The 21,591-nt window shown below is 37.1% G+C and overlaps 1 protein-coding gene across 1 annotated transcript; it reads left to right on the forward strand.

Moving 5' to 3' along the window:
- The first annotated feature begins 6,180 nt into the window (after positions 1-6,180).
- cdk5rap1 (CDK5 regulatory subunit associated protein 1) lies at positions 6,181-21,532 on the forward strand. Its single transcript, XM_058791588.1, has 13 exons — positions 6,181-6,643; positions 7,071-7,174; positions 7,336-7,370; positions 7,465-7,565; positions 7,843-8,053; positions 11,392-11,512; positions 11,618-11,851; positions 13,048-13,145; positions 14,865-14,920; positions 16,736-16,866; positions 17,234-17,383; positions 17,548-17,688; positions 20,909-21,532. Exons 1-13 carry the CDS (start codon positions 6,370-6,372, stop codon positions 21,011-21,013), a joined length of 1,761 nt encoding a protein of 586 aa, XP_058647571.1. The 5' UTR covers positions 6,181-6,369; the 3' UTR covers positions 21,014-21,532.
- The last annotated feature ends 59 nt before the right edge of the window (positions 21,533-21,591 follow it).

The raw sequence follows: 21,591 nt of genomic DNA on the forward strand, positions 1-21,591 counted from the left end.
TATGACTTCTGGAAGCACCTCTTTTAGTAGTTTAGATGGAATAGTGTCTAACATACATGTTGTTGGTTTAGATGATTTAACAAGTTATAGTTACTCCTATAGTAGAGAATAAGTGGAATTGTTCCTCAGGGGATATGTACATCTGATGCGATACAATTCTATCTCTAATAGTATCGATCTTGGAAGTAAAATAGTTCATAAAGTCATATTACTGCTGTGCTGTTGGGAAATGTCAGGCCAACAGGTGGTCCATACAACACCAAAAATGATGAATCTAAATGAGAATTCGGTGAGGCCAGGATAAAAATAGTCCAAAAACTATAAGCAGTTAACTTTTCTAATAGGGGGGATATTTTCCCCCTTTGATTTCCAGGGGCATTTTTTACCTTTAAAATGTTGATGTTACCCTTGTTTTTGGATTGCCTAAGTCTTATATGAATGACTTTTCATCATCTTAAGTGGCATTTAGATGTATTTACAAACACTGTTTTTCTAGTGTTTTTCAATTGAATAATTACACTTAAAAATAAGCTTTTATCCATTTGCATGAACAGCTGGGAAATTAATTCCATTCTACTGTATTTACAGTGAGGAAAATAAGTATTTGAACACCCTGCTATTTTGCAAGTTCTCCCACTTAGAAATCATGGAGGGGTCTGAAATTGTCATCGTAGGTGCATGTCCACTGTGAGAGACATAATCTAAAAACAAAAATCCAGAAATCACAATGTATGATTTTTTAACTATTTATTTGTATGATACAGCTGCAAATAAGTATTTGAACACCTGAGAAAATCAATGTTAATATTTGGTACAGTAGCCTTTGTTTGCAATTACAGAGGTCAAACGTTTCCTGTAGTTTTTCACCAGGTTTGCACACACTGCAGGAGGGATTTTGGCCCACCTCCACACAGATCTTCTCTAGATCAGTCAGGTTTCTGGCCTGTCGCTGAGAAACACGGAGTTTGAGCTCCTCCAAAGATTCTCTATTGGGTTTAGGTCTGGAGACTGGCTAGGCCACGCCAGAACCTTGATATGCTTCTTACAGAGCCACTACTTGGTTATCCTGGCTGTGTGCTTCGGGTCATTGTCATGTTGGAAGACCCAGCCTCGACCCATCTTCAATGCTCTAACTGAGGGAAGGAGGTTGTTCCCCAAAATCTCGCAATACATGGCCCCGGTCATCCTCTCCTTAATACAGTGCAGTCGCCCTGTCCCATGTGCAGAAAAACACCCCCAAAGCATGATGCTACCACCCCATGCTTCACAGTAGGGATGGTGTTCTTGGGATGGTACTCATCATTCTTCTTCCTCCAAACACGTTTAGTGGAATTATGACCAAAAGTTCTATTTTGGTCTCATCTGACCACATGACTTTCTCCCATGACTCCTCTGGATCATCCAAATGGTCATTGGCAAACTTAAGTCGGGCCTGGACATGTGCTGGTTTAAGCAGGGGAACCTTCCGTGCCATGCATGATTTCAAACCATGACGTCTTAGTGTATTACCAACAGTAACCTTGGAAACGGTGGTCCCAGCTCTTTTCAGGTCATTGACCAGCTCCTCCCGTGTAGTTCTGGGCTGATTTCTCACCTTTCTTAGGATCATTGAGACCCCACGAGGTGAGATCTTGCATGGAGCCCCAGTCCGAGGGAGATTGACAGTCATGTTTAGCTTCTTCCATTTTCTAATGATTGCTCCAACAGTGGACCTTTTTTCACCAAGCTGCTTGGCAATTTCCCCGTAGCCCTTTCCAGCCTTGTGGGAGGTGTACAATTTTGTCTCTAGTGTCTTTGGACAGCTCTTTGGTCTTGGCCATGTTAGTAGTTGGATTCTTACTGATTGTATGGGGTGGACAGGTGTCTTTATGCAGCTAACGGCCTCAAACAGGTGCATCTAATTTAGGATAATAAATGGAGTGGAGGTGGACATTTTAAAGGCAGACTAACAGGTCTTTGAGGGTCAGAATTCTAGCTGATAGACAGGTGTTCAAATACTTATTTGCAGCTGTATCATACAAATAAATAGTTAAAAAATCATACATTGTGATTTCTGGATTTTTTTTTTTAGATTATGTTTCTCACAGTGGACATGCACCTACGATGACAATTTCAGACCCCTCCATGATTTCTAAGTGGGAGAACTTGCAAAATAGCAGGGTGTTCAAATACTTATTTTCCTCACTGTATTTATTTTTTTAAATACATAAATGAAAACTGATTAAGCTCACTTATTTTAAATACATTGTTATCAAAAGTCTATATAAAACATCATGAACTACATAAAACCTTTCTCAAACAAGTGGCTTGAAATAAAAAGGGAAGCATTTTAACCATTTTTTTTGTTGTTGTTTTTTTTTTTTTTTTTGGAGACAGCACACACAACTACGGAGCCCCTAAAGGGACATTGGCAAAAAAAAGAAGACTTTCTCGTGCGCACGAGATACTATCGCGTGCGCACGAGAAACTATCGCGTGCTCACGAGAAACTATAGTTACAGTTTCCTGTTGCATCACTTCTGCCATCTTACACAGAAGAAAACAAGAGCATGCATGTGCATGAATTAGCCTAATTGAGATCTATTTTGGCCTTCAATACTAAAACATTGTGTCTGTTCTTGCATTCGGACACAGATAAATCATTACTGAACAGCATAAGAACGGCTTTTTCTCTCAGGCTATATTCCACCTGAACAATACATAGCCTAACATCTCAGGACTGTCCATCTGTACATAACTTCTCAAAACTTTTCATCTGTAAAATAGCACATTCATAATTCTTTCTATTTTCTCTATAGGCCTATGTTGTACATAACCTAAAACATTTGCACATTCATAATTCTATTTTATCTATATTTTTATTACCATAGTTATTGTTTTTTAATGCATTGTCTATTCTGTTTATTATTAGCCTTATATTTCACTCTATTACCTTAAATTATATGCATGACTACACTCTCTCTGTACTTTCTCCACTGGATGCTCCTGTCACCAAGACGAATTTCTTGTGTTTTGTGCATGTAAACACACTTGACAATAAAGCTCTTTCTGATTCTGACATTTAAAACGCATTTTGAGGTCTAGAAGGATTGGTAGCTACAGTATAAAAGCTCAAATTTTAGATTTCGATATGGCAATAGCCTATTGTCCCACATACAACTCTAAAAGCCAGTCAAATATGTATATAATCGAAAGCGATTATTTATTTTTGATAATTATTACTTTACTTCAGTTTGGTTTTCAATAACTGCTGTTAGTTTCGTTTCATTTTCGTTTTTTTATTTCTTTGACATTTCTTTGACATTTTTCTTTCTTTCTTGATAAATAAATGCCTTTATTTTCGTTAAATACAGTTCCTAATATAACATGTCTTAAGATTTTCAAACATATGCTGACGAAAACAATACAATCGCGCTGACATTTGCAAAGCGAGTGCACAAGACGCGCCTTTCCTCGAGTGCGCGATCTCCCTTATAAAGTACAATTATTGCGTATTGATCATAGACTGTAAAAAAAATGGACGTAGTGTCCGTGACGTCACCCGTAGGTTTCTGTAAAGCGTTTTTGAAGCCTAAAGTGGGCGGAGCCGGCCGCCGCCATCTTGGAAGCGCGTCACCGCGCGTCACTCCCGGATAATCGAAAATGGCCAAAAAGGCGGGACGTGGGTGAAGCTGAGCTGAAACCACGCCCCTCTATAGTGACAGCAGTGCTGCCGTGCAAAGACTAAACACCATAACTTCGTTTTTGGTTTTTGGTCGAAAATTAGTTATTGATCGTTTTGGGACATGTGTTTAACATGTTGTATCATGGAGAAAAGCCCCGGAGAAACCAAGGCAGAACACAGTATAACATCAGTTACCATTTTGCAGACAGTGCAAAAGCAGAGTACAATATCAATATAGCCGTAAAAATCAAGTTTGAGATCATTTTCATTAAAACATCTAATTGCCAGATTCCCAGTGTCCTACCTATAATAATTTTTTTCTGTACAAATACAAAAGTTTCACACTCTGGAGCAGAGCGGCAGTCCACCTGTCACTCAAGTGGCCACGCCCTTAATTATACAGAACTTTAAGGCTTAATATAATTTAAACGGATGAGTTATAAAAAAATTCACCCCCCTCACAGTTGTCACGAAGCTATATAGCTATATAGACCAAAATAATTTTTTGTACCAGGCTATAAACATGTTTTTTTCTGCTGTAAAGTTGGGCATTTTAACATGGGGAGCCTATGGGATTGACTCCCTTTTGGAGCCAGCCTCCAGCGGCCAGTCGATGAATTGCAGTTTTAGTCACTTCCGTGTTGGTTTCACTAGAGGGAGCGGGAGGTTGCCGCTTGGTATTGATCTATGCATTACAGTAGGTCTTAATATAGATCGGTCTCAATGTTAATCATACATAAAAAGAAAATGTGGAATCACTTGCATGCTCTTGATTAAACTACCGTTTATTTGCATATTTGTTCTTATATTGAATAACAAAGATAAAAAAAATAGCTATATTGTGATTGATAAATATATAGTCATTATTATTAAGAAAATAATTGGAGGAAAATATGCAACGTTGCTTGGTGATTTTGCTTTGTAATCTTAACTCGATTTTTCTCGAAATCAGATCTGCTGCCCGCCTCTATTGCCTTCAAACGGCTGTAGCTCAGTCATTTTTTTGTCTGATTCCAACAAGTCATATATAATTTTAGAAGGTATTTTAAATGGAGAATGTGAAAATAATATGTTTGAAAATTTGCGCATTCCGACTCATTTTACTCATTTTAGAATGTTCGTCACATTTATTTTTTAGAATTATTACTTTATTGTAGTTATAGGCTTTCAATAACTGTGTTTAATTTTAGTTTTTCATTTATTTTGAGATTTCTTTCTTTCTTTATTTGCCTGCATGCCTTTATTTCCGTTAAATACTGTTCTTAATACAACATATTTTACTGTTTAAACATGAATACAATATTTATTACATTTAAACTCGTTTAACAAGCATTTTAGAAGTAAATGAAATATCGATACATATTTAAACGGTAAAATATGTTATATTAGAACTGTATTTAACGAAAATAAAGGCATTTATTTATCAAGAAAGAAAGAAATGTCAAAGAAATGTCAAAGAAATAAAAACAAAATGAAACGAAACTAACAGCAGTTATTGAAAACCAAACTGAAGTAAAGTAATAATTATCAAAAATAAATAATCGCTTTCGATTATATACATATTTGACTGGCTTTTAGAGTTGTATGTGGGACAATAGGCTATTGCCATATCGAAATCTAAAATTTGAGCTTTTATACTGTAGCTACCAATCCTTCTAGACCTCAAAATGCGTTTTAAATGTCAGAATCAGAAAGAGCTTTATTGTCAAGTGTGTTTACATGCACAAAAACACAAGAAATTCGTCTTGGTGACAGGAGCATCCAGTGGAGAAAGTACAGAGAGTGTAGTCATGCATATAATTTAAGGTAATAGAGTGAAATATAAGGCTAATAATAAACAGAATAGACAATGCATTAAAAAACAATAACTATGGTAATAAAAATATAGATAAAATAGAATTATGAATGTGCAAATGTTTTAGGTTATGTACAACATAGGCCTATAGAGAAAATAGAAAGAATTATGAATGTGCTATTTTACAGATGAAAAGTTTTGAGAAGTTATGTACAGATGGACAGTCCTGAGATGTTAGGCTATGTATTGTTCAGGTGGAATATAGCCTGAGAGAAAAAGCCGTTCTTATGCTGTTCAGTAATGATTTATCTGTGTCCGAATGCAAGAACAGACACAATGTTTTAGTATTGAAGGCCAAAATAGATCTCAATTAGGCTAATTCATGCACATGCATGCTCTTGTTTTCTTCTGTGTAAGATGGCAGAAGTGATGCAACAGGAAACTGTAACTATAGTTTCTCGTGAGCACGCGATAGTTTCTCGTGCGCACGCGATAGTATCTCGTGCGCACGAGAAAGTCTTCTTTTTTTTTTTTTTTGCCAATGTCCCTTTAGGGGCTCCGTACACAACTATCAAAAAAAAAAAAAAAAAAAAAGATATTTGAAAGAGGCTCCAAGATTATTTCTTTAATCTGTAACTGTAGCTGTGATATTTTATTTTATGGTAATCTTTTAGCCTGACTTTTATTTTGAAATATATCACAGTGGCGTCGCCATATTTACATCGTCATTTAAACATGTACTCCGCTGCTTGACATTCATAAACTACTCTTACTCAGTGGACTCTCTTCTTCATTTCACTAGATCTATTGGAGTAGTTATTTGAGATAAATCGTTTATGATTAGTGTCATGGTTCAGTGATGCGTTTCTTTGTTTTTAGCTGTTAAGTGTGTTCAGTTAAATGAGTGAGACATGAACATAAGCAGCAGTTTCAGACTCTGTAGATTTACTTTTAGGAAATGTTTGTCTCGACGCCTTCAAGGGGACACATGTGACCGATATTATTGCTCTAAGCCATCCTCTACCGATCAGAAAAGAGTGATGCAGCTAAAGAATAAACTGGCATGTGGTCCCAGTTTTCAGGATTTCATCAAGAGCTCTGACAAAAACTATGATCCTTGCAGTGATGAATATGAATATGAGGAGTACCATATTCCTGAATGCACAACAGCACGATCACAGAAAGGTAGGGACCTCTTTTCTAGAGATTGACATGTATTAGTGTCTGATGAACGATATGCAAAACTCTTTTTCAGTTAATGTCTTATTTTTGGCTGTTATTATTAACAGCAATAATTAAATAATTATTAGACTACAGCAATAAAAATGTATTATTTCTTCGTCGTTTTGGGCTATATCTAACAACTTAATTAACTATTTGTTACATAAATTATTATTGTTATTATTCAAATGTAGCTTCTTAAAAGTTATTGTATATAAGAATTATATATGTACAGCACATACAATACATTAAGTACTTTACCTGTGAACACTTTTTTTGAGGCGCTTTTCTTTCTTTTAATGTTGCCACATTACACTGATTTTGAAGTCTAAATTCTTTCTTGGTATAAATATTTATGCCACATGATGTTGACAAGTGAAATGTCTTTCAGTGTATTTTGAAACATACGGCTGTCAGATGAATGTCAGTGACACTGAAATTGCTTGGTCCATTCTTCAGAAAGCAGGATATTCACGGACACATGAGCTGCCAGAGGTACTGCAAATTTTACCCAATAAAAAGTCATCATGGAAACATCTGTAGATTACCATGGTGAATTTTTTAAAGGGCTGAGATACAGTCAGAATAGCAGAATATGGTTCATGTTCTGTCATTACATGAATGCTTTAATATTGTCGTCTGATATTCTTCTATAGGCAGATGTAGTACTGCTTGTCACTTGCTCTATAAGGTAAGAAAGACTCCCTTTTTAACCATTAAATAATAAGTATACTAATGCAATTTGCTTTCAGATATAGGGTTTAATTGTTTTTCTCCTTCGACAGAGAAAAGGCAGAGCAAACAATCTGGAACCGACTCAAACATCTCACTGCCTTAAAGAAGAGGTGTCAAAAACACAAGCCTTTATTAAAAATAGGTGTCCTAGGTAACTATTATGACGGTTCCTTTTTATTTTCTTCTGCTAGAGAGAAAAGTGTAAATGTGCACACACGTGGCTCAACAGAAAGGAGCAGTGCAGGTTTTTGCCCTGCCACTATGTTGTCTGGAAAAAAATGTAAATGACTTTGTTGCAACATATTTCGTATGAAATGTATGAGAGATGTATTGTTGGCAGAGATACAGTTCCTGCCCTGATTGGGCAAGTTACAGTTCCATCAACTTCTTGTCAAGCCCTGATGCATGTATCTTATGTCCTTCTGTAGGTTGCATGGCGGAAAGACTGAAGACCAGATTACTTGAGCAGGAGAAGTTGGTGGATGTTCTGGCAGGGCCAGACGCATACCGAGATCTGCCCCGGTTGCTATCTCTTGCTTACGGAGGTCAGAGGGCCAGTAATGTGTTGTTATCATTAGAGGAGACTTACGCTGATGTCATGCCTGTCCATCAGACTCCAGAGGGACACAGTGCTTTTGTGTGAGTAATGTCCTGTTTTATGCTAGCTTTTGTAGAACATCACAATACTGCAAAGTTTAAGTTGGGATGCTGATGTAAATTAACTACAGTAACCATGAAACAGTGAAAAATAGTAAGTATAAAATGTAAAAAAGTGTACTTTTTTCTTAAAACAGAAAATACAAAAATGAACTGGATTCTGTCCATTTGACTCTACAGTTCTTAAAGGGGTCATATGATGCTATTTTAAAGATCATTATTTTGTGTATTTGGTGTAACAGAATATGTTTAATGTTCAAAAAACACATTATTTTTCAAATACTGTACAATTATTGTAGTTCCTCTATGCCCCGCCTCTCTCAAACATGTCGTTTTCTACAAAGCCCCTCCTTCCGACAAGCGCAGTCTGCTCTGATTGGCCAGCTGACACATTGCATTGTGATTGGCCGAACACCACAAGCACACGTCGGAAATGTAACGTCCCTTTCCATAATCGCCAGCTTCAGCTTTCAAATTAAATGTAGACAGTTAATAATGTCCTTAGTTTTACCATCAGTTCAAGCCCGAAAGGGGAACAGAGTCACGTGACAGACACAGTGATGAAGCTAGTTTGTATTTGCAGTACACAAGCTGCGATTAAGAAAGCTGACTCTACTGTGATGTGTGACCGTCTCTCTCTCACACACGCGCGTGCACACACACACACGACGCGATACTCTACAAGGCGCAAAACTCGCATTTGAACAGTCAATAGCAAATACTTAAACTATTAACAAAACATACAGTCGCTGATTCAGAAGCGCCAGATTGTCATAGAAAAGTAAGAATGTACCTTTTTTTTTTTTTTTTTAAAGAAATAGCCTTTGCACAGCCAGCCTTGTACTCTCCTAGGTTCACGAAACTGTCATCCATACAATGCGTTGCACAAATTCAACCATTTGGGTTGTGCTGTTCTGTTGTAAGTAATCTTAATGATTCCTAACTGCATCTACTTTCGGAAGGACAAATAAAGTGCTTTTGCATTCGCACAGAGACACACAGCGTCTGCCTGACATGGCTGCAACAACACTACTGCGGTTACTGAAACCACACCTCCTTTCTTTGCTTGAACATTTTTTATTATGTTTTATTATGGTATTTATTATGAAAAACAGCATTTATTATAAAAGCAAATGCAAAAAACTGCCGAAGCTTTACAACAAAAATGACTGTAATTACATTTCCTTATTCCTATAACATGTATATTTATTGCAGTGTGTACATGAATATATTTATAATATATAATAACATGAATGTACCATGCCAAAATTACAAATTTCTGCACCGAATTCAAGCATTTTTCACTGGATCTCGCAGTGATGTTTATTAATTCTTCTCACTGTATCTCGCAGTGCTATTTATTGATTCTGGACCAAATTCAGTAATTTCTCACTGGCTCTTGGAGCATTGTTTAATAATGGTGTCAAGACAGATCTGTGTGTAAGCGCACCAGCTCTGAGCTCACTCTGTGCTGTCTATTGGGCTGAGCTGATAAATGAGTAGTGTTTTTAGTTGCAGTCCGGAGCCCTGTTAATGAAAAAAGGAATAGATCAAAGAATCATATCTAGTGAATTGGTAGTAATTTTTATTCTGGTAGATCTTTCCAGTAAAACAATTTTGTCAGTCAGAAAACAATAAATAAAAAAATAAGTTTCTTGTGTATATACAGGTGCATCTCAATAAATTAGAATGTCGTGGAAAAGTTCATTTATTTCAGTAATTCAACTCAAATTGTGAAACTCGTGTATTAAATAAATTCAATGCACACAGACTGAAGTAGTTTAAGTCTTTGGTTCTTTTAATTGTGATGATTTTGGCTCACATTTAACAAAAAACCACCAATTCACTATCTCAACAAATTAGAATATGGTGACATGCCAATCAGCTAATCAAATCAAAACACCTGCAAAGGTTTCCTGAGCCTTCAAAATGGTCTCTCAGTTTGGTTCACTAGGCTACACAATCATGGGGAAGACTGCTGATCTGACAGTTGTCCAGAAGACAATCATTGACACCCTTCACAAGGAGGGCAAGCCACAAACATTCATTACCAAAGAAGCTGGCTGTTCACAGAGTGCTGTATCCAAGCATGTTAACAGAAAGTTGAGTGGAAGGAAAAAGATGTGCAACCAACCGAGAGAACCGCAGCCTTATGAGGATTGTCAAGCAAAATCGATTCAAGAATTTGGGTGAACTTCACAAGGAATGGACTGAGGCTGGGGTCAAGGCATCAAGAGCCACCACACACAGATGTGTCAAGGAATTTGGCTCCAGTTGTTGTATTCCTCTTGTTAAGCCACTCCTGAACCACAGACAACGACAGAGGCGTCTTACCTCGGCTAAGGAGAAGAATATCTGGACTGTTGCCCAGTGGTCCAAAGTCCTCTTTTCACATGAGTGCAAGTTTTGTATTTCATTTGGAAACCAAGGTCCTAGAGTCTGGAGGAAGGGTGGAGAAGGTCATAGCCCAAGTTGCTTGAAGTCCAGTGTTGTTTCCACAGTCTGTGATGATTTGGGGTGCAATGTCATCTGCTGGTGTTGATCCATTGTGTTTTTTGAAAACCAAAGTCACTGCACCCGTTTACCAAGAAATTTTGGAGCACTTCATGCTTCCTTCTGCTGACCAGCTTTTTAAAGATGCTGATTTCATTTTCCAGCAGGATTTGGCACCTGCCCACACTGCCAAAAGCACCAAAAGTTGGTTAAATGACCATGGTGTTGGTGTGCTTGACTGGCCAGCAAACTCACCAGACCTGAACCCCATAGAGAATCTATTGTCAAGAGGAAAATGAGATACAAGAGACCAAAAAAATGCAGATGAGCTGAAGGCCACTGTCAAAGAAACCTGGGCTTCCATATCACCTCAGCAGTGCTACAAACTGATCACCTCCATGCCACGCCAAATTGAGGCAGTAATTAAAGCAAAAGGAGCCCCTACCGAGTATTGAGTACGTATACAGTAAATGAACATACTTTCCAGAAGGCCAACAATTCACCAAAAATGTTTTTTTTATTGCTCTTATGAAGTATTCTAATTTGTTGAGATAGTGAATTGGTGGGTTTTTGTTAAATGTGAGCCAAAATCATCACAATTAAAAGAACCAAAGACTTAAACTACTTCAGTCTGTGTGCATTGAATTTATTTAATACACGAGTTTCACAATTTGAGTTGAATTACTGAAATAAATGAACTTTTCCACGACATTCTAATTTATTGAGATGCACCTGTATATATTCTGCATCCCCAACTCAGACATTTGAATAAATGAAATAAAACTCATACAGCAATGAAAATGTGACATATTGGTTTGGTATTCCAGGTCTATCATGCGTGGCTGTGATAACATGTGTAGTTACTGTATAGTGCCTTTCACTCGTGGCAGAGAAAGGAGCAGACCTCTGTCTTCCATATTGGAGGAGGTCCGCATGCTCTCAGATCAGGTAAAAGGGTTGAGTTTACAATACTGTGCAATATGGACGTAATAAACCTAAAATAAAAGCCCATGATCTATGATGGTGAGGTAAAGTGTGTTTGTTTGTGTGTAGGGAGTGAAGGAGGTGACCCTACTGGGGCAGAATGTGAACAGCTATAGAGACTTGTCTGAACAGCACTTTATCTGTTCTGAGGGCAGTACTCAGCTCAGCCGAGGCTTCAAGACCGTGTACCGCACAAAACAGGGAGGCCTCCTCTTCTCAGACCTTTTGGACAAAGTGTCCCAAATTGATCCAGACATGAGGATACGCTTTACCTCACCACATCCTAAAGACTTCCCTGATGAGGTAAGTACTATGGAGCCCAACATAATGGGATATTCTAGTCAGAAATGCATTCTGCTTTTCTAGAAGCATTTTTAACAGTTCTACCTACATAGATGTGATTCTTAACTTCTGATTACACTGTCAGGTCCTTGTAAAGATGTTAGACTAAAAACAATAATTTACTGAGATACAACACCAAAACTATTTACATTGACTATATAATGTACATTGACATTATCGTATGCACGTCATGACCATAATTAAATGTTTTGAATTATGAGGAAAATATGATGAAAAATAACACTGCTAGATTATTAATTATGCATCATCATTATTTTGAGAAAAAAATTAAGGAAAATGAGTTTTTGAAATAAACCATTGATCGTCAATATTGTTGGTCATTGCTGTTTGAGCTGAAGCTGAAGAGTGAATGAAAGCTGGTAAACTGAAGCACTTTGCCTGCAGACAAACTATTTGAGATTAATCAGATATATATGTTTTTAAACATAATATTTAAACTTAAATATGCACAGTAACATGCAAATACATGTTTCACTCTTCCTGTGACAGTGTGCTAGAATACAGGCAACTAAAGCACAAAGAACTCACACCGCACATCTTCCACATCTTGCACTTGACTGTTTTTTCTTATCAAAGTCATCACTGTGCACTTTCAAAGCTATAGTTTAGACCAGTCAGACCTCAAGGTACCACCCAAAATATAGACTTTACATTATCCTGCTTAATAAACGTAAAGCATCAGTGAAGAGTAACAGTTCCTAGCAAGCAGATTTAACAAAGACAAACAAATTTAAAATACACCCTTATACGTTTTGTTCACTTAACATGTTAAAATGTTTTAATAGTACCTGTAAAATAGAGCCTAATATGTGAAGAATTGGTTGTTTTTGAGAAATATCAGAACATTTGATAATCAGAATCTAGTGTTCTGAGTATAATCAGTAAAGTTAGATAATTTTTTTTAGTAAGCAATAACGTAGAGCTAGGCCATGACAAGTAATTTTTGCACTTATCCTGTTTGCCCTCTGTCAGGCTTCTAAGATTCCTTTATGATTTGGGTTCTTGGATAAATTTACTGCGTTGATCCCTCTGTAATGGTGATATTTGTTTGTAAACAGGTTTTGAGTTTGTTGATTGTCATTTTGCCCGTAATTATTGTATTTAATCTAACTGTATACTTTTTTGTGTTAAATCAGGTGTTACAGTTAATTCAGGAGAGAAGGAACATCTGCAAGCAGATCCATCTCCCAGCACAGAGCGGCAGCAGTCGGGTTCTTCATGCTATGAGACGTGGGTAAGAACTGAAGAGATGTTAAACCGAGGTCCTGACTCTCTGTGGTCATTAAAAATCCCATGACACTCATTGTAAAGAGTAGGGGTGTAACCCCGGTGTCCTGGCCAAATTCCCTCCACTGGCCCTTGTCAATCATGGCTTCCCAATAATCCCCATCCACTTGATTGGCTCTATGACACTCTCTCCTCTCCACCTGTAGCTGGTGTGTGGTGAGCGCACTGGTGCCGTTGTCCTGTGGCTGCTGTCGCATCATCCAAGTGGATGCTGCACACTGGTGGTGGTTGAGGAGAGACCCCCCCCACATGATTGTAAAGCGCTTTGGGTGTATTGCAATACACAATAAAGCGCTATATAAATGCCTCATACATTCATTCATTCATAGGTTCTGTGCTTATAAATCAGGAAGTTCCCGCAAACATTCATTCGTAATAGCAAAATGGGTTGATGAGTAAATTAATCTACATGGATCAAATCAATGATTTGAAATCTTTCTGTCAGACTGCAATTCACAGACAACTCAAGGGAGTCACCGCTACTGCCTCCTCTCTCTCTTAATACAGTGCAGAAATCGCTTTACATCACATCATGTCTGCACTGCAAGTGACCTGCACGCTGTGATACAGATTCAACACGGGGCCCAAACATGTGCAAAATGCTTCACATCACAACATCATGGACCAGATTTACTAACAGCTTGCTCCAGCACAAAACCTCTTTTGGTGTTAAAATAAAATACTGTCAGGTATACTAAAGACAAGCAGTGAAAAATTAGCGATGAAAAGGTGTTAACACAGTCCTTTTTGCAGCTGATCTTTTTGCATATGCATTTTTAGGAGTTTCCATTTCAGATGCAAAATTACGGGAGGAAAGTATTTGAATGAATCATGCGACATAATTTACTAAGGTTTGCAGTAGTCAATTTACTGGTATTTGCGCCATTTTTTACCACTCAAAAAAGCATGTCTTAACCCATCTTGCGCTTGACATGGCAGAGAACAGAGAGTGCATGCTAGGAAGGGAGAGGTTTTTTATTTGTATGAATTTATTTGGGATGCTAGAGGATTAGCACCATCACCGCCAGCTTAAAACGTTGAAACAAGTAAGGATGGATCCAAGCTTTCATTGTAGACTCAGTTTCTCAGTTTGTCAGAAGTGACACTCAGTGTGGTCTTCTGCTGCTGAAGCCCATCTGCTTCAAGGTTCAACGTGTTGTCCTTTCAGAGATGCTCTTCTACGCACCTCAGTTGTAACAAATGGTTATTTGAGTTACTGTTGTCTTTCTATGAGATCAAACCAGTCTGGAGGATGTTTCATAGCATCAGCTACTGATGCACCGTCTTGTTTCCTACTCAAGGAACCAAGGTTACATATGTAACCAAAACGCTCTCTCTTGTGCCTCATAGAAGCACCCTGAGAAATACCAGTGTCAGAAATGCTGATTATTTATACAACCTGTTTTTTTGTTTGTTTTTTTTATAACTGAAGTCATGGGGCATGATGTTAATGCAATAATAAATAAATAAATATTAATACAAGAATTTAATGTCTGTTTTGAAAAACCAGCCCTATCTGTTTATGAAATGCCTTATTTGCTGCAATTAACTTGATCTTTTTATAGCATATTTACTGCATTTATCTTCATTTTTATTGAAATCCAAGACTGTGTGGATGTACTGTGTAATTTAATTTCCTTCAAACTGTCTTTTTATTCTTTCTCAGTTACACCCGAGAGGCTTATCTTGATCTTGTGGAAAACATTCGTGAAATAATTCCAGGTAGGCTGTCATTATACAATATGCTAATTGATAATCACTTATTATTAGTACTGGGACAGAACTACTTACAAAACTGACAAAAACGTTCATGTACCAAGGAATTATTTTGTATTATCTGTCAAACATGTTCAGAGGTACTTGCTATCTTTGTTTGATTTCAAATAATTTGTCAAATAATTATAAATAATGACAATTCTATTTTTCAATGTTTTAAGTAAATTGACAGTATAGGATGATTTAAAACTGACTTTTTTACTCTTGTAAGACAAGTAGTAATTTGTTTTTTGCTTTTAACCAGATGTAGCAGTCTACAATTTTTGGGATTAAAGATGTTCACTGGAATTACTCTTAATTTTGATGCTGTATCCAGTAGCCTAGTTAACAAAATATATATATATTTTTTATCATATTTATCTATATATCGCATTTTTATCATATTTATCTATATATTCTTGTCTATTTGCACCCACTGCTTCATATACCTTATACACAGAAATAAGCACAATTAGAATAGCATAATAGGTGGGAGAGCATTTCTGTGGTGTGACTTGATTGTATTGCAATAGATAGCAGTTCGATGTTAATACTGAATCAAAACTAGTTTATAATTGAAATAACAGTCTAATAACAATATTTGGTTATGATTACATTTGAATTGGTTACAAAATAGATGAAGCATATGATAAAACATACACATTAATTGTTCCCTGCATCTACAGGTATGTAGAATGTTACCTCAGAGAGAGAAAGACATTGTAGCTCTTTAAAGGAAGAGAAAGAGAGAGATGCTATTGACGGTTTGAGTTAGGCCTTTGGCCTTTGTTAATCTCTCTCTCTCTTTCTTTCTCTCTTTCTTTCTTTCTTTCTTTCTCTCTCTCTCGCTCTCTCTCTCTCTCTGTCTCTCTCTCCATCTGTCTCTCTGTCAATTTCAGTTCAATTTAAATAGCTTTATTGGCATGACAAAAATACATTTTGTATTGCCAAAGCATTAAGACAACAAAGAACATGGTTTAGAACATCTGGACATTTACACTAGAACATCTGAACTTAAAACCATTTTTAGCTGGTGAAAATACTAGTGTTCTAATAATTTTTTGTTGTTGTGGGGCTTTGTTTTGAATAAAATATTAGCAATTGTTTCAATTAGACATGTTGACAATACGTCAGTGATAGAAGTTAAGAGAAAAAATGATCTGACCACATGACAGTGCACGAATAACTGCTCACATGTGAGCATGCTGGGCTTTTTATGAAGTAGCATCATGTAGAGCATGTCACTAGTGCTTAGCAGCTATACACACAGAATGCATTTTTACATTGAAAAACACAAGACTCAGGCAGTGGAATGGGGACAAATATATACCCCAACCATACTTGAATCTATGTCTTGGCAATATTTTTGCAGAATATTGTGTATGTACACAATAAACTACATTATCAAATTGTATAATGTAAAAGCATAGTAGTAAAACACACTTAATATAAAGTGAGACCAGAGAGGTATATTTTTTAAGTGAACAATCTGTCAAGACATGATAGTAAATGCTATTCACATGAATACATTAAAAATAAATGTATATACTGTTTTTATTTAGTTGTGGTTTGAGGTCTGGTGGTTTTAGCATTAGTGAGAAATAATGTCTTAATTTTGACAAAATAAAGAGTTAATAAGACACAAGAACATGTTCCAAATAACAGTTTCAAAACTAATGTCTAGCAAAGTTGTGAGACATGTTTTCATATGATATGATGTGAATTAAATAAAGTGTAGTGGTTTATGATGTTCCTCCCTGTCCCTGATAAATCCCGTTTCAGGAGTCAGTCTGAGCAGTGATTTCATCACAGGATTCTGTGGAGAGTCTGAAGAAGACCATCAGCAGACACTTTCCCTTGTCAGGGAGGTGGGCTATAATGTGGGCTTTCTCTTCGCCTACAGCATGAGGAAGGTCTGATCTAATTGTTGCTCTTCTGCCAGATTCATCATCAATTTTTTAAGCATAGTTCCAATGGTACATCATTGTTATTAATGGAAATCAGTACAAGTGGTGGAAATGTCTAAAGTGAATATAGTTGAAGTTTTACTCTGCTCTAAATCATTTCATCAGTAAGGTACTGGGTTTTTTTTCAGCATGATAATGTCAGTCACTTAGGGTTTTATTAGAGATGTATTTTCACTAATAAACATAACTTAATTATATTTGCTGGTACCTAGCCCAAGAGCCAAAGCAAACTGTATAGAATAATTAAAAACTGGGATAGGAAGAGGTATTCTGACAATTAGTATGGCTTTTTTCCATTCTTATCTCTCTCTAGAAAACTCATGCATATCATCGGCTGCAAGATGATGTTCCTGCACCAGTGAAACAGCGCCGTCTGGAGGAACTCATCTCTGTTTTTAGAGATGAGGCAGCTAAAGTCAACATGGCTCTTATTGGCAGCACACAGCTGGTGTTGGTAGAAGGAGTGAGTATAACAGAATATTTCAGGATGTTTTGCTTCATTTTCTCCAACACTTGTAGTGTTGCTTGGGCATAGAAAATGCTAAACAGATATCCAGTACATATGTAGATTACATGTGTACAGGTACGTGATTAGCTCTTACAGAATTCTTTCTTGATATTTTACAGGAAAGTAAAAGATCTTTTGAGGAATTTTGTGGTCGAAATGATGGAAATGTGAAAGTGGTTTTTCCTAGAACTGCTTTGCCTGTTCAGCCAGAGAAACCTCAGATGGTCCCCATTACACCTGGAGATTATGTGTTAGTCAAGGTAAACTATGGGCAACAGTTTATCTAATATTGAAATAATCATTTTATTGTCAATGTCAAGTCAATTGTATTTGTATGGGATCTTTCACAGTACAAAAGAATGTTGTGGTCGATAGTGTCAAATGCAGTGCTAAGATCCAGGAGCACTAATAGAGAGCCGCTCATTTGTAACTCTGATGAGAGCAGTCTCTATGATACAGTCTAAATCCTGACTGGAAATCCTCGCAGATACTTTAGAGTAGTAGTTTACTATCATGCCCTAGCAGCAGTTGGATGTTTTGACCTGCCTTTCAGTCTGTATTTCATGCTATGCAGTCCAGGAGGGCTTGTGATGCCAGAAACTATAACTGAATATGAAAGGGTTTGTGAATACACACTAGAATTAATTCACAAGTTGGAGCTAACTTTGCAGGATGTTGGCCCTCCAGGACCAGGATTTGGACACGCCTGGTCTATGGGGTCCATACATAACAGTTTATGTTCTTTGAATTCCATCCTAAGATCAAGATGGTGCAAGCAGTGGTCAGTGTGCCTTGCAGTATAGCTGGTAGTTGTTTTTCACTTTTTCATCGCAAGACCAAGGTGTAGACAGCGGTAGGCCATCTTTTCAGTGGATGCCATCTTTTCTGAAAGGCATCTAAACTACTATTATTTAATTTGTGATAGAAGTGACAATAAAATTGACAATAAAATATGCTTGTATTTGTTGGGCTTAGTAGTCAGTCCAGCTGCTGAATTTTTAACTAACTGTAGCTAATTTACTGAACCTCCATGTAAACTCATTGGTTCCTGATTATGTCCCCAGAAAAGCAGAGGACCTAATACTGAGCCCTGTGGCAGTCCATACATGTGTTTGATAAGATATCTCTTCATTTACACAAAGTGGACGAAATACACAAATCAAGTACTTGAGTAAAAGTACAGATACCCTAATAAAATATTACTCCAGTAAAAGTATTAAGTACTCTTTTTCAATTTTACTTGGGTAAAAGTACAAAAGTACTTGATTTTTAACATATTTAAGTATTAAAAGTAGTGATTGATGAATGTTGATTTATTTTGCAATTTTATACCAGTGGTCTCAAACTCAATTCCTGGAGGGCCGCAGCTCTGCAGAGTTTAGCTCCAACCAGCTCCAAATCACACCTGCTTGGAAGTTTCTAGTGATCATGAAGACCTTGATTAACTGGATCAGGGGCCTCATTTATAAATTGTTGCGCAGAAACCGTCCTAAATTTGATCTTACGATCGTTTCTCAGAAATGCGTACGTGCGATTCATAGAATGAACGTACGAACAGAAAACGAGCGTATGCGCCTCTTTCAGATGTGAAATCTATGAATTGCAAATTATCTTGAACTTGCGCGCAATTGAATGGTTTCAGCTCTCTGCCTTGTAAACGACTCCTAATTAATATCATTAACATATAAAATATCACCAATCATCATAATTTAGAACAGCAAATTGTTTCAGTAAATTGTTAACTGGAGTCTCGCTGAAACCAGATTATTTGAATCAGCGAGTTGTTGACTCGAGAACAGCTGCAATCCGCTCAATCCAATTCACGAATAAATCATTCAGTGTGATTTGCGAATGATTTAACAGGCTTATTGAAAAGAATCAGCTCGTTCAGGAATCGGACAGCTCTATCACGTCTCGTAGTGCACGATGATTTCTCCAGTTCAAAATAACGAGGAAGAACATGCTTTTCTGAAATGTAGTGGAATAAAAAGTACAATATTATGATTTGGAATGTAGTGAAGTAAAAGTTTCCCAAAATAAAAATACTCCAGTAAAGTACAGATACTTGAAAAATGTACTTAAGTACAGTAACAAAATAAAAATACTGACAGTGGTAGCCATTTGATAGATATGACATAGTAGTAAAATCTGATGGCACTAGAAGACAGATGTAGCCGTGTCAGACGAGAAATACCATCAGGTTAGATGGCAGATTTGAGATTGGTCCCTAATTAACAGGTTCTCTTAGTTCATGCTGTGTTTTTGATAACTGCAAGCTTAAAAGTTACAGGGACGTGTCTTAAAGGTGACATATCATGAAAAACTGACTTTTTCCATGTTGAAGTGCTATGATCGGGTCCCCGGTGCATCTACCAACCCAGGAAATATGAAAAAGATTAACTCAGTAATTTTTTTTGGTAAGCCTTTCTCTGCAAGCTTGTGAAAAAGCGAGCACGTCAGACTTAGGGTGACCATATGGGCCATTTTTATGGGACGCACCCTTGCCAGGATTCCTATATTGCCTAAAATATCCAGGTTTTGGCTGATTGCACTCTGCAGATCGTTGTATGACATTATTTCACAAGATCTTTAGAGAGCAGACCAGACGGCTCCTTATTCTTTCAAATCGCTCTTGCGGTACTTTGGTGTCATACAACGATGGGTGCGCAGCTTCAAGTCGAACGAACGAACAAACATGTTCGCGTATTTGCATCTCTTTGATCCTTCTCTCGCGCCACGATTGGTTGATTATGTACAATACCTGCATGTTATTGGTCAAACTACTTTGGATGTTGTAGACAATATAAAAATCCTTGCCAGGACGTGTTCCGTATACATGGCACATATGGCCACCCTAGTCAGATTTCACTCCCCCTGTGATGTAGAAAGGGATCTTATTATAATATTACCGCCCTTAATCTGCTCATGGTTTCCACTCATGGCACCACCGTTGTGTTTTTGCAAGTGACTACATTGTATCAGTCCTATGGCGACAGTTCCAGCAAAGATGCATGATTTCAGCATGATAGACTTGATAATCAAAAACCAAACAGATGTTTTTTAGCAGAGTATCAGAGGAACAAGCTGTAAAGGCACAACCCTATTCTGGAAAAGGGGGTGGGGAGCAGCAGCTCATTTGCATTTAAAGAGACATGCTGTTTCCACTCAAAATAGGCATTTTCTAAATGATATAATCTGTGGGGTATTTTGAGACACCTGAGACTTACATTACAAATTGTAAAAAGGGGCATAATAGATCTCCTTTAAAGAAAACAAAGAGTTGTTGATATTGAGAAGAGGTTTTAGGAAAGAGGTTTTCAGTAGCTTGGTTGGATATAAGTTCTGTAAGTAAAAAAAAATAATTCCACTTGGTAATGTATGTGAATAACTTGCACTGTAGAGCACTGAAATAAAGCGACTGAAATTTATTTAACCATTTTTGTTTCATAGAATGTCTCTAATTGTCAAATTTTCCAACAGATCACATCAGCTAACTCCCAGTGTCTGAGAGGACATGCTTTGATCCACTCCTCCTTGAATGATAGAAAGACATCTGAGCATCTTCTGAGCAAACAGACAATATAATGCTGACCCTAAGATAACCTCATACTGCCGTTCTTATTTCACTATGTGTATGCCGTAAAAATTGATAGTGAAGAAATTAACACAGTTATTGTATTTTAATAAGTATATGGAAAGAAATATGGAAAATGTTATGTCTTGTGCAGAAAAATAAAGAGTTTCTTTAAATTACCTTGGTATATACGGCACTCATACTGACAACAAGTGCAGTATTTATCATATTGTTATATATGTGAGTTTACAGCACTTTCAAAACCTGTTGTTGGGTGTTTACAAGCTTGAGAAGGGGAAAAGTTCATGCGTAAATAGCATATCCATATTCTCCATAGTTACATTTTTGCCTTTTTCAGATTATTTTATCAAAAGCAACTTACAGTGCAAGGTATACATTTTTCCAGCTCAGTATGGAAATCAAACCAAAGGCATTGGGGTTCCCTGCTAAGGGGAGATGAGAATGAGAAGTTCCTTTTCATAGATTCACTTTACGCTACTCAGTAGCTGACGCTATAGGAACCCTATACCGCAGCACCATGCTACCATTGCCTGCCATTTCAGCACATTGACTACTGTTAAAAACAGAT

Source organism: Onychostoma macrolepis, chromosome 11 (genome assembly GCF_012432095.1).
Source record: "Onychostoma macrolepis isolate SWU-2019 chromosome 11, ASM1243209v1, whole genome shotgun sequence".
Lineage (NCBI taxonomy): Eukaryota > Metazoa > Chordata > Actinopteri > Cypriniformes > Cyprinidae > Onychostoma > Onychostoma macrolepis.